The sequence below is a fragment of the Oncorhynchus tshawytscha genome, linkage group LG09, assembly GCF_018296145.1.
Source record: "Oncorhynchus tshawytscha isolate Ot180627B linkage group LG09, Otsh_v2.0, whole genome shotgun sequence".
Lineage (NCBI taxonomy): Eukaryota > Metazoa > Chordata > Actinopteri > Salmoniformes > Salmonidae > Oncorhynchus > Oncorhynchus tshawytscha.
This window is the reverse complement of record NC_056437.1, coordinates 48,452,023-48,466,242: the sequence shown is the minus strand read 5'-3', so window position 1 is coordinate 48,466,242 and position 14,220 is coordinate 48,452,023. Positions and strand designations below refer to the sequence as shown.

Below are 14,220 nucleotides of genomic sequence, written 5' to 3'. Positions count from 1 at the left end.
AAAAGTGGCCCTTACTGTGCAATCAATAGGGGCCCTTTGGATTGGGGCCAGCGTGAATAATGACATAGAACACTCACCCTGCTTACTACTTTAGTAGTAATGGTCGCTCCAAGAACTTATTTTGGTACTCCGGGACTTCCAGAGTTTGTGATCACCTAAACACACTACCAGACATAGAGCTGTCAAGCCCTTGTGCTCATGTTGAAAGAAAGGTCTAGTTTATTAAAGAAATCGTCAAACGGTTATCGGCGAGGTAATGGTACAGTACATGTAACCAAATAAATAAGAACCAAGTTTGGTTCTTTGTAACTTTCGCTGGCCCTCAGTTTGGAATTTACCTCAGCAATCTAACACAGGAGTTGGGTGAATTTATTTTAATTAAAAAGTGCAGGGCCTAAAGTGCAACATTCAACTCAGGCTTTGAAAGGATGCACAAAATAAGTGTGTGCTCTTTTAGGGTTTCAGGACGAAAGAGTATAATCTTACTAAGATGATCCCTGTGGGTGTCACATCCAATAACACAGGCCTTATTTCACAAATACCTCAGAAACAATGTTTTATTTTAACACACACACACACACACCCCTGGTTTCTGTGGGTAAGCATGGACACGTTTGACCATGACAGGATCCAAACACACTATTAGAAATGGAATCTTGCAGCACACCCTTTCACCATGCGGCGTTGATCACAGTGAGAGGTTAATAAGAACACAACAAAAGAAGGAAGCAACCCAAAACAACACAACAAACCGATAGGGGTTGGTCCATTTGGAAATGAATCAGCCAATAAGACGTCAGTTTATATTTATGTGTCCTGAGGTCTTTCCCATGAGCCTGCATCCTGTTTTGAGGGGTCAGAGGGGCCTTGTGCTGCTGTATGGCTGCCAGATCAGCAGATCTCAGCCCCTTAGGTTATACAAATAGAGATGATAGGCCACTGTTCTCAGTGGAGAATATAGTACACTGTGCTATCTGTGCCCAGGGAAACAAATCAGAGAAACTTTTACTGGCAACGGTGTCAGTTCTATTATTAAGCGTCTTCCCATAACCATGACAGGGTTTTTAAAAATGTATTTATACAGGTTTTTTCTCATTGAGATAATATCTCTTTTCCAAGAGAGACTTGGTCCAATTGCATTAGAAGCCCCTGTCTCATCTGCTCAGGAAAATTAATTACCTGGTTCATGTTCATTTAGGGCATTCTATGGGAAATGATTTACAACATTAAATAGAAAATACAAATGAGTGTTTCTTATTGGACAAAATCCAGGTAATCCCTCCTCTCTTTTTCAGTTGTTTTGTGCCCAATGAAAATTATTCTGGTTAGTTGCATAGCTCTTAAAGCTCATATAAAAAACTAAGACAATATATTCTGTTACATAGATAATTTACTTAAGAAAATACAAACAATATAAATATATATATTTTACAGTAGTTCATAATATATTCATTGTAATATCCTTCAAATGCTGTACATGTAAAACACAGTGAACAGATAAACACAGAAGCAAGAGTGCAACTTCAATTTAACATTGCATAAAACTGTACGTAACACTGTCACGAAATTGACATAACACCATCAAAACCATTCTCCATGTATGCTAATATTCTTTCTTTATTAGCTGTAACATGCACAGCCGTAGCTTTGACTTGCCTGCATGGAATCCAAACAGCCAACCTAACATTTTGATACACGTGTGACTTATGATATTCATGGTATTTTATTATCATTGTAGTGTCAATTTATGTCAAATGTTGGTCATTGACTGTAGTCAATGGTGGATGTCACTTCAAGCAGCAGGTGACTTATCTTGTCATCTCTATACATAAGTTTGACCTTTGTCGGTTTCACTTGAAGTTCAGTCATACGAGCGGGAAAAAAGCAGAACAAGAGGGTTACCCCAAATGCAGTGACTGTGACTCAGCATGTCACAGTGAGAAACAGGATGGAACTGCTCTTCTTCTAGTGTTATTTCTGAAATAAATATCTATTAATATGGTTTAGGACATACTTTCCTCACCAGGGATTTCCCGTGGCGTGTTTTTCTTGTTTAAAATAGTCCCTAACATTACAAAATAAAGTAAGGAATCATATCCTACCTTCTATGACATTCAACTTAGAAATGCACTGTAATACAGACTTAATAGGAATGACAACTGTGTGAATTCAGTATGTATGTAACAATGTCCTATATAAAAGGCAGAAAGCTAAAACAAATGTAATTCAATGAACTCTCTACAGGTTGGTCAGTCCTTGTTGTCACTTTGTAACTGCATTGTTCTTGTCACAAGCTCTCCTCCTCATCATTCTCACTGACCTGCTGGGGCAAGTGTTGGGTAAGGACAATCCATGACTGGGGAATTTCTAGTGTTCATGATTGGTCTTGTGGGCTAGGCCTATGCAGATAATAAGGGCAAGATCTCTTTACGAGAACCCATGCAACATGGATAGCTTCCACATGAATAGCAAAGCAATCTATCTTCAAAAACAACATTGATTGTCTCCAAATCCTTGCAATTACATGATTTTGATTGATATGAAGTTGAACATGGAGATGGTGGTGGAAAAAGCTGAATGCTACGCAATAAAGGATTTCAGTCTGGCAGGGGTTCACTACAGCATTGATTAAGCTTTGCCAAATTCTCTGTGAAGAAAGTGTTGGGTTGGTGTTATCTTCTCTCACTCCGCTCTGTCATTCAACTGACATATTGTAGGGAGAAAACCTAAAGAACTAAGGGCCAGATTAGAATGCATTAAAAAGGCTTCTTATCTCCAGTGAAACAAAACAGGTCCTTGTTTCTGTTAAAGCCTCACTGATCCACTGTATCACTTAACTTATCAAACCGCTCATTTGCCTTCACAGCCTCTCCATGTATGGTAGCAACCGGAGAGGATTTCGGGGGGGGGAAATATATTTTATATCAAGGGAAAACCACATTGCTGGAACCCAGCGTTGTAAAATTGCGCATAATTATTTAGTACAGGCTTTTTCGAGAGTGAGTTCATCAAAAACAGGAAAGGTATCTGCAGTGCCCTACAAGCTGTTAAAACAAGCTACATTTTTTTTACTGCAGGTGTTCCGACAGTACTGCTTCCTCTGGAGTTATTGCTGCATTCCTGTTTTTGGTCTCCACTTACCACCCCATACCTACTGTACATCTACCAGTGAAAAATACAAACATTCTGTTATGAAAATAATATTCACTGTAACTATCCTACAGAGGGTGAAACAATTCACTTCTATACAGTACTTCCTATTTATGTCCCACAAATAGGAACTGTAAATTCTATAAAACACTAAGTGTATACTATTGTAGTGTCACAGTCATCTAAAGAACTGCAGCCATAACCTTCAAACCCTGTGGTTTCATAATGATGTGCTGATGTTGAAATTAGTTGGCTCTCCACTCTGCCATTACATGGCATTGGTGGGCATGTTTGCATTATGTGCTCCCTACTTAGTGTAATTTAGTGGCGTCAAACACACATTCAAAAGCAGGTTAATATTTTTTTTAAATTACAAATACAATCAAATGAAAGTGAAAACTACAGCGTTGATAAAGAGAGGCCTTGGTGTTTGGCCATAAATCTGGATCAGCAAATCTAATGCATATCAGCTGACCCTGTGCAGTCATAAAATATTTTGCCCAAGTGGAAATGGCTAAATGTCTATAAACTGTATGTGCACATGATGATGCTAATTATATGAAAAGTGACCACATTCATACTCTTGGGTTTTCACTGTCTGTTATTCCCTAGAAGAAGAGAACAACATCTTCAATTTATGATACTTCTATAAACCACACATCTGACCCAAAATGAGTCACAGTACTTCCTGGATGATAAAATGTAATAAAGTCATATTGTTGTGGTCATGGTTTTTGTGTTTTTTTTTCCTTTTAACTTGAAGACTTGGCTGCCATGTTCCAGAGTTAAAGTTAGGAAATAGTGCACACTTCACATTGAAAATTCTCTGCTTAGTAGTCCCTCTGAGGAGACACATTTCCAGCATCTCTTTCTCCCCAATCACAGGACACATTCTTCAGGCCCTGAAGCTACTGTTGAGGTTACGCCTCCTGAGGTGGCACACCTTGGAGAGCACCACCAGCACCACGATCAGCACCAAAGCCATCACCACAATGACGATGATGCTAGCGCTCTTACTGTCCAGCTTCTGACACTGTTCCTGCGTCACACTCCTAATGTTCAACTCCACTAGCTCTGAATTCTCCATGTAATGGCAGGTTACTGTGGCGATGTCCAGGACGACCACATTGGAGCGTTGGAGCATGTTGAGGAAGCGGGGGTTGCTACAGCAACTGAGGGGGTTCGAGCCCATGTAAAGGGTTTTGAGCGTCCGCTCCAGGACCACGACTGTGTCGTACTCCAGGGTGACTAGGTTGTTGTTCTGCAGGTTCAGGGACTCTATGGAGGGCTCCTTGTTCCACAAGGGGAGAGCGCTCAGCTTGTTGGTGGACAGGTCCACAAATTTGAGACTGCTTAGCAGGGAAAGGTCTGTGTTCAGTTCTGTTATGTGGTTCTCTCTCAATGACAGGTGAGTTAGGAAGTTCTCCAGACCAGAGAAAGAATTCTGGTGAATATCCAAGCCTGGGTTTAGGGACAGGTCCAGCAACCTGAGCATGGTGCCATTGAAGGCATACGGTGGCAGAACTTCAAGACTGTTTCCAGAGAGGTTCAAGAAGTGCAAGCTTGGTATGGATGCAAAGGAGACACAGCCTGATGGATCCTGGGAGTTGTGGTCTGTCTGTGGTGGTTTTCGCTGTGAGGGGCAGACTTTCAGGTAGTTCTGCTGGAGGTGAAGGCCTCTGATGCTGGGCAGTCTTTGGAACGGTCCAGAGTCCATGTTTCTGAGAACATTCCCTTGTAAGAAGAGTTCCTGCAGTAACCTTAGGGTGTTCTCCCCAAACGAGAGTTTCTGTAGGGCATTGTAACTCAGGTCCAGGGTCTTCAGAGAGTTCAGAGGGCTCTCCTGATCTACAGAAAAGGTCCTGATACAATTATTACTGATGTTGAGGTGCTCAAGGGACACCATGCTGCAGAAGAAAGACTGCGGTATGCTATTGATCTGGTTGTAGCTCATGTTGAGGTACATAAGCCTTGAGAGGTCCTGGTGTAGGCTGGTTCCACCTGACTGTGTGTGAGGCACAAACGTGTCTCTGAAGTGCTCCATCTCATCCGCTGTCCCCGTGGTGTTGATGCTCATCAGGCGGTTCCTGGACAAATCCAGGTACATGAGCTTGTTTTTTCTTGGGAGAACAGGGAAGTAGTGGATCTTGTTTTCCCTCAGGTCGAGGTAGAGGAGCTCGTACTCTAGGTCTGAGTCTGTGGTTTGGAAGCACTCCATGCTGTTCCTACTGAGGTTCAGCACCTTCAGTTGGGAAAGGTTAAAGTCAGTGATACAAGTGATGGAGTTAATGGACAAATCAAGCTCGGACAGATGGATCAGCGAGTCAAATGCTCCATCATCGATCTCTAAGATGACATTGTTGTGAAGGTCAATGTTTCTCAAGGCCAAAGATCCACAAAAGGTATCCTTGCCCACTTTGGTGATACTATTGCCATTCAGAGAAAGGTTAATGAGTTCTGGGGCTTCACTGAGAAATAAGTCGGTCATCCCTGTGTACAGGCCATTGCCTGAGAGGTCAAGACTCTTCACGGCCGCAAGAGGCCCAATGCTGGTTTTCAAAATAGCAAAAACATCCAAGTAATTACTGGAGAGGTCCAGCACTTGCAGATTGGTCATGTCTTTGAACAGACCCGGCTGGATGAACTGGATCTTGTTGGAGTGGAGGTTCAGATGATGAACGGTGGTGTAGATTGATAGAACCTCTTGGGTAAGGTTTTGTAGAAGGTTCCGAGATAGATCCAGCTTTTGGATGCCATGAGGAAGCTTGGCCGGAACAGTCCTCAGGTTCAGATCGTTGCAGTACACATCATTCTGTACCTGTGGACAAAACAAGGAGAGATAACTACATGAGCTTTGAACTTCACGGCACCACTGCACACTCCCAAATGACCGCAAGTCACCTTGACACTTTTCACTCTCACAAACCAAATGGTTTGTGCACATGTAGAGAGTTGTTTTATGGGCCATCGTATCTGTGTTTTTCAAGTCAAGGGAGACTGTTAGGCTTGTTGTGGGGTTTTCACCTCATAAAACAAGCTCTTGTTACACCCCCTCTTCCACCCAGGGATTTTCAGAACGCCTGGTGGACAAAGAGTCTCTTTCCATTATTATTTCAAACATTCAACTATTAACTTATCAGTGTGGCTGGTAATTTAAACCATATGGCATAAGCCCTCTCTCTAAATACAACCCATAAAACACACATATGTGCACACGCGCACACACACACACACTCAACTCACATAAAACAAAGTGGATTTAGGTTCATGGCATACATTTGAAGTCAGTAGCAGGCCTTCCTTCATTTTTTTGCTAAATGTCAAGCTTTTTGAATGCTTTCTTCTGACTTTTATGAACAAATGTTACCTTACACATTTCTGATTAATAACTTAACTCATATGCAATTGAAATAGCCTGCAAATCATAACAATATATGATTATATTGTTTATATACAATAAACCTATCATGGGTCATATATCATTATAATATCTAAAGATGTTATAACAGAAAGAGAAAGAAAGTGAGGTACAGCACATCCGTAAAACCCCAACTTGATGTTTCCATCTACTTATTATTCTATTTTAATCTCTTTGGTGCAATTTTCACAAGTATGTGGTACATTTTCACAACTCTTAGTACAAAACTCCAAACAGATAATCAAAATGACAGTTGTTTCAAAACTTAATTGACTAAAGTATAACACACAAAATCATACAGTCACTTATTCACCAATCTTAATCAGTGTTTCATCTAGAAATACTGTACATGTTTCACATTGCAATACATGGTCATATACATTTGAAGTCGGAAGTTTACATACACGTAGGTTGGAGTCTTTAAAAGTTGTTTTTCAACCACTCCACAAATTTCTTGTTAACAAACTACAGTTTTGGCAAGTCGGTTAGGACATCTACTGTGCATGACACAAGTAATTTTTCCAACAATTGTTTACAGACAGATTATTTCACTCATAATTCACTGTATCACAATTTCAGTGGGTCAGAAGTTTACATTTACACAAATTAGTATTTGGTAGCGTTTCCTTAACTTAGGTCAAATGTTCCGGGTAGCCTTCCACAAGCTTCCCACAATAAGTTGGGTGAATTTTGGCCCATTCCTCGTGACAGAGTTGGTGTAACTTAGTCAGGTTTGTAGGCCTCCTTGCTCGCACACACTTTTCCAGTTCTGCCCACACATTGTCTATATAGGATTGAGGTCAGGGCTTGTGATGGCCACTCCAATGCCTTGACTTTGTTGTCCTTAAGCCATTTTGCCACAACTTTGGAAGTATGCTTGGGGTCATTGTCCATTTGTGACCAAGCTTTAACTTCCTGACTGATGTCTTGAGATGTTGCTTCAATATATCCACATAACTTTCCTGCCTCATGATGCCATCTATTTTGTGAAGTGCACGAGTCCCTCCTGCAGCAAAGCACCCCCACAACATGATGTTGCCACCCCCGTGCTTCACAGTTGGGATGGTATTCTTCGGCTTGCAAGTCTCCCCCTTTTTCCTCCAAACATAACGATGGTCATTATGGTCAACCAGTTCTATTTTTGTTTCATCAGACCAGAGGATATTTCTCCAAAAAGTACAATCTTTGTCCCCATGTGCAGTTGCAAACCGCATTCTGGCTTTTTAATGGCGGTTTTGGAGCAGTGGCTTCTTCCTTGCTGAGCGGCCTTTCAGGTTATGTCGACATAGGACTCGTTTTACTGTGGATATAGATACTGTACCTGTCTCTTCCAGGATTTCCACAAGATCCTTTGCTGTTGTTCTGGGATTGATTTGCACTTTTTGCACCAAAGTACATTCATCTCTAGGAGACAGAAAACGTCTCCTTCCTCAGCGGTATGACGGCTGCGTGGTCCTATGGTGTTTATACTTGCGTACTATTGTTTGTACAGATGAACGTGGTACCTTCAGGCATTTGGAAATTGCTCCCAAGGATGAACCAGACTCAATTTTTTTCTGGGGTCTTGGCTGATTTATTTTCATTTTCCCATGATGTCAAGTAAAGAGGCAATGAGTTTGAATGTAGGCCTTGAAATACATCCACAGGTGAACCGCCAATTGACTCAAATTATGCCAACTACCCTATCAGAAGCTTCTAAAGCCATGACATAATTTTCTGGAATTTTCCAAGCTGTTTAAAGGCACAGTCAACTTAGTGTTTGTAAACTTCTGCAATTGTGACACAGTGAATTATAAGTGAAATAATCTGACTGTACACAATTGTTGTAAAAATTACTTGTCTCGTGCACAAAGTAGATGTCCTAACCGACTTGTCAAAACTATAGTTTGTTAACAATACATTTGTGGAGTGGTTGAAAAACAAGTTTTAATGACTCCAACCTCAGTTTATGTAAATGTCCGACTTCAACTGTATGTGTGGTAAAGTAGTCAAAAGTTTAGTATTTGTTCCCATATTCATAGCACGCAATGACTACATCAAGCTTGTGACTCTACACATTTGATGGACGCGTTTCCTCTTTGATTTGGTTGCATTTCAGATTATATTGTACCCAATAGAAATGTATGGTAAATAATGACCTGTCATTTTGGAGGCACTTTTATTGAAAATAAGAATAGAATATGTGTCACGCCCTGGCCTTAGTATTTTGTGTTTTCTTTATTATTTTGGTCAGGCCAGGGTGTGACATGGGTGATTTATGTGTCTTGTCTTGTCTAGGGGTTTATTAGATTTATGGGGTTGTGTTTAGTAGAGTTGTCTAGGAAAGTCTATGGTTGCCTAGAGTGGTTCTCAATCAGAGACAGGTGTTATTCGTTGTCTCTGATTGGGAACCATATTTAGGCAGCCATATTCTTTTGGTATTTCGTGGGTGATTGTCTCCTGTGTCAGTGTTTGTACCACACGGGACTGTTTCGGGTTTACTTGTTTTTGTAGTTTGTTCATGTATAGTTTTTCTTATATAAAAAAACATGAACTTCAACCACGCTGCGTTTTTGGTCCGCCTCTCCTTCCCAGGAAGAATCCCGTAACAATATGTTTCTAAACACTTCTACATGAAAGTGAATGCTACCATGATTATGGACAATCCTGAGTGAATCGTGAATGATGAGTGAGAAAGTTAGATATCATACCCCCAAGACATGCTAACCTCTCACCATGACAATAACAGCATTTTTTTTTTGCGTTCTTTTGGGGAAGGTGGGTATTCACGATTCATTCAGGATTCAGGACATATTGATATCTATTCTTATTCTATTCTTAAAAGTGACTGCAAAGTGCCTTCACCCGACATGGATGACAATACCCTCAAATTAAAGCCCACATTCTGCACTTTAACCTCATAGTCATTGTTTGATTTCAAATCCAAACGTTTTACGTATACAGCCAAAAGAAGAAAAATGCTTATCAGTCCCAATAATTATGAAGGGCACTATATGTATCTTACATGTTTTGCTATTGGATTAACTGGTTTTTAAAATAACAAAATTGAAAAGATATCATTATGATGTGCTTTGGTGATTAAACTAATGTACTCATTATATTCACAGTAAACATTGGTTGTACTGTGAAAGATGTCTACAAACAAAATGTATGCACAATGAAAGCTTTTGTGTTAAAAGTGTCACCAGTTTGTAGTTTTGTTCTAAGAGTTTAGAAAATGCATCACATACTTGTGAAAATAGTACCAAAGCTATGAAATAAAACTTAGAGAATGCATAAACAATGAACACTGCCTCTAAAAATGAAAACATCTCCTTCTAGTCCATTCCATTCAAACTGGCACGCTATGATATCAGTTCTTGCAGTCTAAAGAGCCAATTTCCTGCTCAGCTCCAATTCATCCTGCCTGTTTATACAGTTTAGTCGTTAGTAGTCAGGAATGCAATACATTCCCAGAACTACAGCAATATGAATTTCGTATCAGATATTGTTTTCTTGTGTCTTTGCAGAGGGTGGAAAAATTAGAGAAGGAAAACACCAAAGGACTTTAATGTTCTATGGACTCAGGGCAGAAAGCTACTGTATGCCAGAGCCTCCTTTAGTTAAAGACTATCAAAGAAAATTGTGTAACATCAGGGCCAGATTGATAGTTCCTGAGAGAGGGAAAATTCCCTTATGGAAAGCAGCCCTGGGGCTTTCAGCTCCTTAATATAAGGAGCTGTGGACGTAGAGCCGCCACATCCAAATACGGAGCTAGACCGAGATGACACATTTGTCATGGCAACCATTTAGACAGAGGAAGTTAGTCAGCCAGTCTACCCAAGAAAGATGCCAAGAAGAGTCCGACTTTATGTCCAGCTATGTCTAAAAACGTACATTAATGTAGGTGCTTGGAGGATGAGAGTTGAACACACTGTCTGAAAGTGATTTGAGACATCACAAGCACAGTGCAGAGCTGTGAGGTAATGGAACATGTGCCTCCTCTATGGCTATAGTTTACTTTCTAATCGCACTCTCACACACACATGCCTATTCTTCTCCATCTCAAAATGAAACAGTGTAGGTGCGACTACATTTGGGTTATGTGGTCAAACTGTGTGTTCTGTTATCTGCTGTTCAGGGCATGAGGAAACAGCATGGCTAGAATAACAACAAGGATCGGTTTCATATCACAAGACTTCAATAGAAACGTTCTCTGCCACTGAAGAATTCGAAAGTAACCAATATATTTTGGATATACAGTACATGAGAGATTTGTGAAAAAACTGCCAAAACTCTCAGATAATAACATTAAGGTACACACAAGCAGTATTGTAGTACTCAGATTTATCAATAAAACATAGGATACTCTATCAAAACCGATAACAGAAACATCAGTTATCAGCAACTATCAACACTATTCTTCCCCTCTATGTAACTATAATCAGGGGTCCCACATTAAAATAAGTACCCCAATACCTATTTATTGTATTGCACACACTAACACTTTGTGAAAAGTGCATTACAAATGAAATGTATTCATATTTTACATGGCAGTTACATAGTTTACACATTACGTAGTTTCAGCTGACATGCTTATTTGTGGTTGACAGCTATGAAAACATTCAAAACGTCTGCTACTGCGGCAACTCAGTTCAGGGTCACTTACCACTTGGCAGTGGAAGAGCTGGCGTGAGGGATGTAACAAGGATTCTGCCACATCACTGACGATAGCCAGGACCAGCCAGAGGTAGGCTGCCATGGTGCTGTGACACACAGAGAGAGGGGAGGAGAGAAGAGACAGAGCAGACATGAGTGCAGGAAACACAATGATGGGGTTATGACATGAACTGAGACCATCCACAGGAGGAATTCCAAACAGGGAAGTTGTTTCTCTGGACACGGTTGCCTTTGTTTGACTTGTCATTGTTCATTTATTCCACCTGTGACGTCAAATCGCTGGTACTAAAAATGCATGACTGATCTTAACTGAGAACGTCTTGGTTCGTTTTGGGAAGCCCGCACATACAAGGCTTTGCTTTGAATACTTTGCAGGAATATTAAATCCTGTGAGAGTTAAATTGTGATGATTTCTTAAATCATGAAAATGATTACGCTTGTTACCTCAATGTCTCTGGTGTCTGCTGACCACCAATTACATTTGCAAACTTTTTTTCTATTTATTAAGGATCCCCATTAGCTGCTGCCAAGGCAGCTACTCTTCCTGGGGTCCTGGGGTCCTGGGGTCCACCAACATTAAAGCAGTTAAACCTAATCAGTCACAATATGACCCTACATGAAAATATGGAATACTTTACAATATTTCAAGGAATGAGAGTAAGAGACAGATTGGTTTGCTAAATAAGAGTAAGTGTAGTGAATACGTAAAACATTTTAGCATGCCACTATATTTAGTTCTTGTTCCTCTCAGGCTTGTTTTTAGTCTTAAGTGACACAAAAGGAATCTCCCACTGATCACTCAAGCCGAGATCTAAAAGGTTATTAATTATTATTGGAACAAAGGTAGTCTTTAACCAACAACAATGACTTGTTTTGGTTCTTACAGCTGAAGTGCTGACCTTTTTAAAATCGTAGATATTTACTGCCTCACCAGAAATAGTATAATGTGACTGCTAAAACTAATTCCAGAGATGAAAGTGTGATTCTCCCTCCGTGCCCTATGTATCTTTTGTACAAAGCCTCAAAGGTCTCAGACTGTTTTTAGGTAGAATGAAAAAGTTGCAGAAATTAATAGAATTGTCGGGTCATACATCTACCGCATAAAGCAAGACTGTCATTGCATGACTTTTCTTTGACATGAGCACGATGCTATCCACATCACTCAGGTAACAGGGAAATACCCTTTGAATCCTCATTAATCAACGCTCGCCTCAGAGACTTCACAATAGCCCATTAGAACATAACTCACACATTCTCTCTCATATATTCACCTGTACACCAATCCACACATTTTCTAATTCTCTCCCTTACTCTTTTACATAGGACATGTCTTTACCTACTCCACAACCGCCACTGCTAAGTATCTCAGTCTCCTCTCCTCTGCCCTCTGTTGCACAGCTGAGGACCCTTCTACCCTTCTCCAAGGCATTCCTACCATTCACCCTAACCAGCAAGTAATAGAAACCACACACGTCAGCATATTATCGTTGTCCATAGGTGTTTACCTCTCTTCGAAATGGTTACTTTCCCCTGCAGTCTTCTGCTCATGCTGCTGCTCCTGTGGGTAATCTTACATCCTCACTGACACACACTCCCACACAAACACTCTCACACACGCAGCCGGCTCTACCCTGCGCCTTTTCAGTGCTGGTCCAGGGCTAACACATCCTGTGAGAATATCCGGCATCATTGTTGCTTTCCCCCTTCCCTTTTTTAGGGAAATACCTTATATGGGATTGGGAAGTCCATTCTTGCCGTAATTCCTCCAATATCATACTATTTTCTCTCTCTATTTCTTCCTTTCTCTCTCTTTCTCTCTCTCTCACACACCTTCTCGCTATCTCCATTTAGTCACTTCTCTCTTCCTTTCTCTCTCACGCTATCTTTCTCTTCTCTCTTTCTTCTCCTCCCTCTCTTCATCTATTGTTAATCAATCAGAACAACTGGGTCCTACTTCTTTGTGGCTTGTCATTCCCACATGTTGGCAGTTGCTCATTTTGGAACAGCTGTACACATAGTGAGGTTATAAATTCCTTGTACCTTTCTGTAAACAATTAGGCATGCAAACACATAAACTTCTGAAAGCGCTCGGTTGAGAGGTTATTTATTATGTGGTCTCTGTGGCCAGCCAAGTTATCATACGCTAACCAGATTGTTATTCTATTCTTCGGAGAATGATAAACAAACATATTTACAAGACGTACAATTAGGTTACATGTCATGGACATATGGATAACTTTCAAATGCTGTTTAAGCCTCAACTGAAGATGTAAAAGACAGGCACATACAAACGCATGCGTGCGCCAGTGCGCACACACACACATACACACACACACACATACACTGGCTCACCATTTCCATCCAAGGAGACAATGTCTTCTGAGATTTTGTACCGTTCCAGAATTGAATGGCAGAAATATGTTCCTCTCTCCCCTAGTTCATCCGGAGGTATGCATGAGTCATTGAAGTGAGTGTCTGTCAGTGGCAGTGCGTTTGGCAGCATCCTCAGTCCAGTTATATTGAGTCCAATGGGGAATCCCATGACATGGTGTGCCTACCTACCCTAAGGGATAAAACTAGATTATCAAGTTTACACTCTTAGTGGGTTCAAAAAGGGTTCTTCGGCTGTCCCCATAGGAGAACCCTTTTTGGTTCCAGGTAAAAATCATTTTTGGTTCCAGGTAGAACCCTTTTGGGTTCCATGTAGAACCCTCTGTGGAAAGAGTTCTACATGGAACCAAAAAGGGTTCTTCAAAGGGTTCTCCTTTGGGGACAGCCAAAGAACCCTTTTAGGTTCTATATAGCACCTTTTTTTCTGAGTGTAGGATAGACACACTTTCGGTTTTGGTTTCATTTATCCAACCTTGTAAGCAAAATGACGTATTTCAGACATCCATGGGACAGTACTCACCAAGTGAGCAAAATTACGTCTTTTAGATGTGTATGGACATCGGCGTTGAACAGTGCTCACTGGGAAATGTCTTCAGTGCATT

General features: G+C 40.7%; 1 protein-coding gene across 2 annotated transcripts; it reads right to left on the bottom strand.

The window, feature by feature from the left end:
• Positions 1-1,372: 1,372 nt before the first annotated feature.
• LOC112258070 (transforming growth factor beta activator LRRC32-like) lies at positions 1,373-13,718 on the bottom strand. 2 transcript variants are annotated; one of them, XM_024432164.2, is made up of 3 exons: positions 13,580-13,718; positions 11,217-11,313; positions 1,373-5,968 (listed from the first exon to the last, which is right to left on the bottom strand). In XM_024432164.2, exons 2-3 carry the CDS (start codon positions 11,307-11,309, stop codon positions 4,046-4,048), a joined length of 2,016 nt encoding a protein of 671 aa, XP_024287932.1. In that variant the 5' UTR covers positions 11,310-11,313; positions 13,580-13,718; the 3' UTR covers positions 1,373-4,045. The 2 variants fall into 2 exon arrangements, with proteins under 2 accessions (XP_024287932.1, XP_024287931.1); XM_024432163.2 differs by lacking the exon at positions 13,580-13,718 and adding an exon at positions 12,733-13,084.
• Between the last annotated feature and the right edge of the window lie 502 nt (positions 13,719-14,220).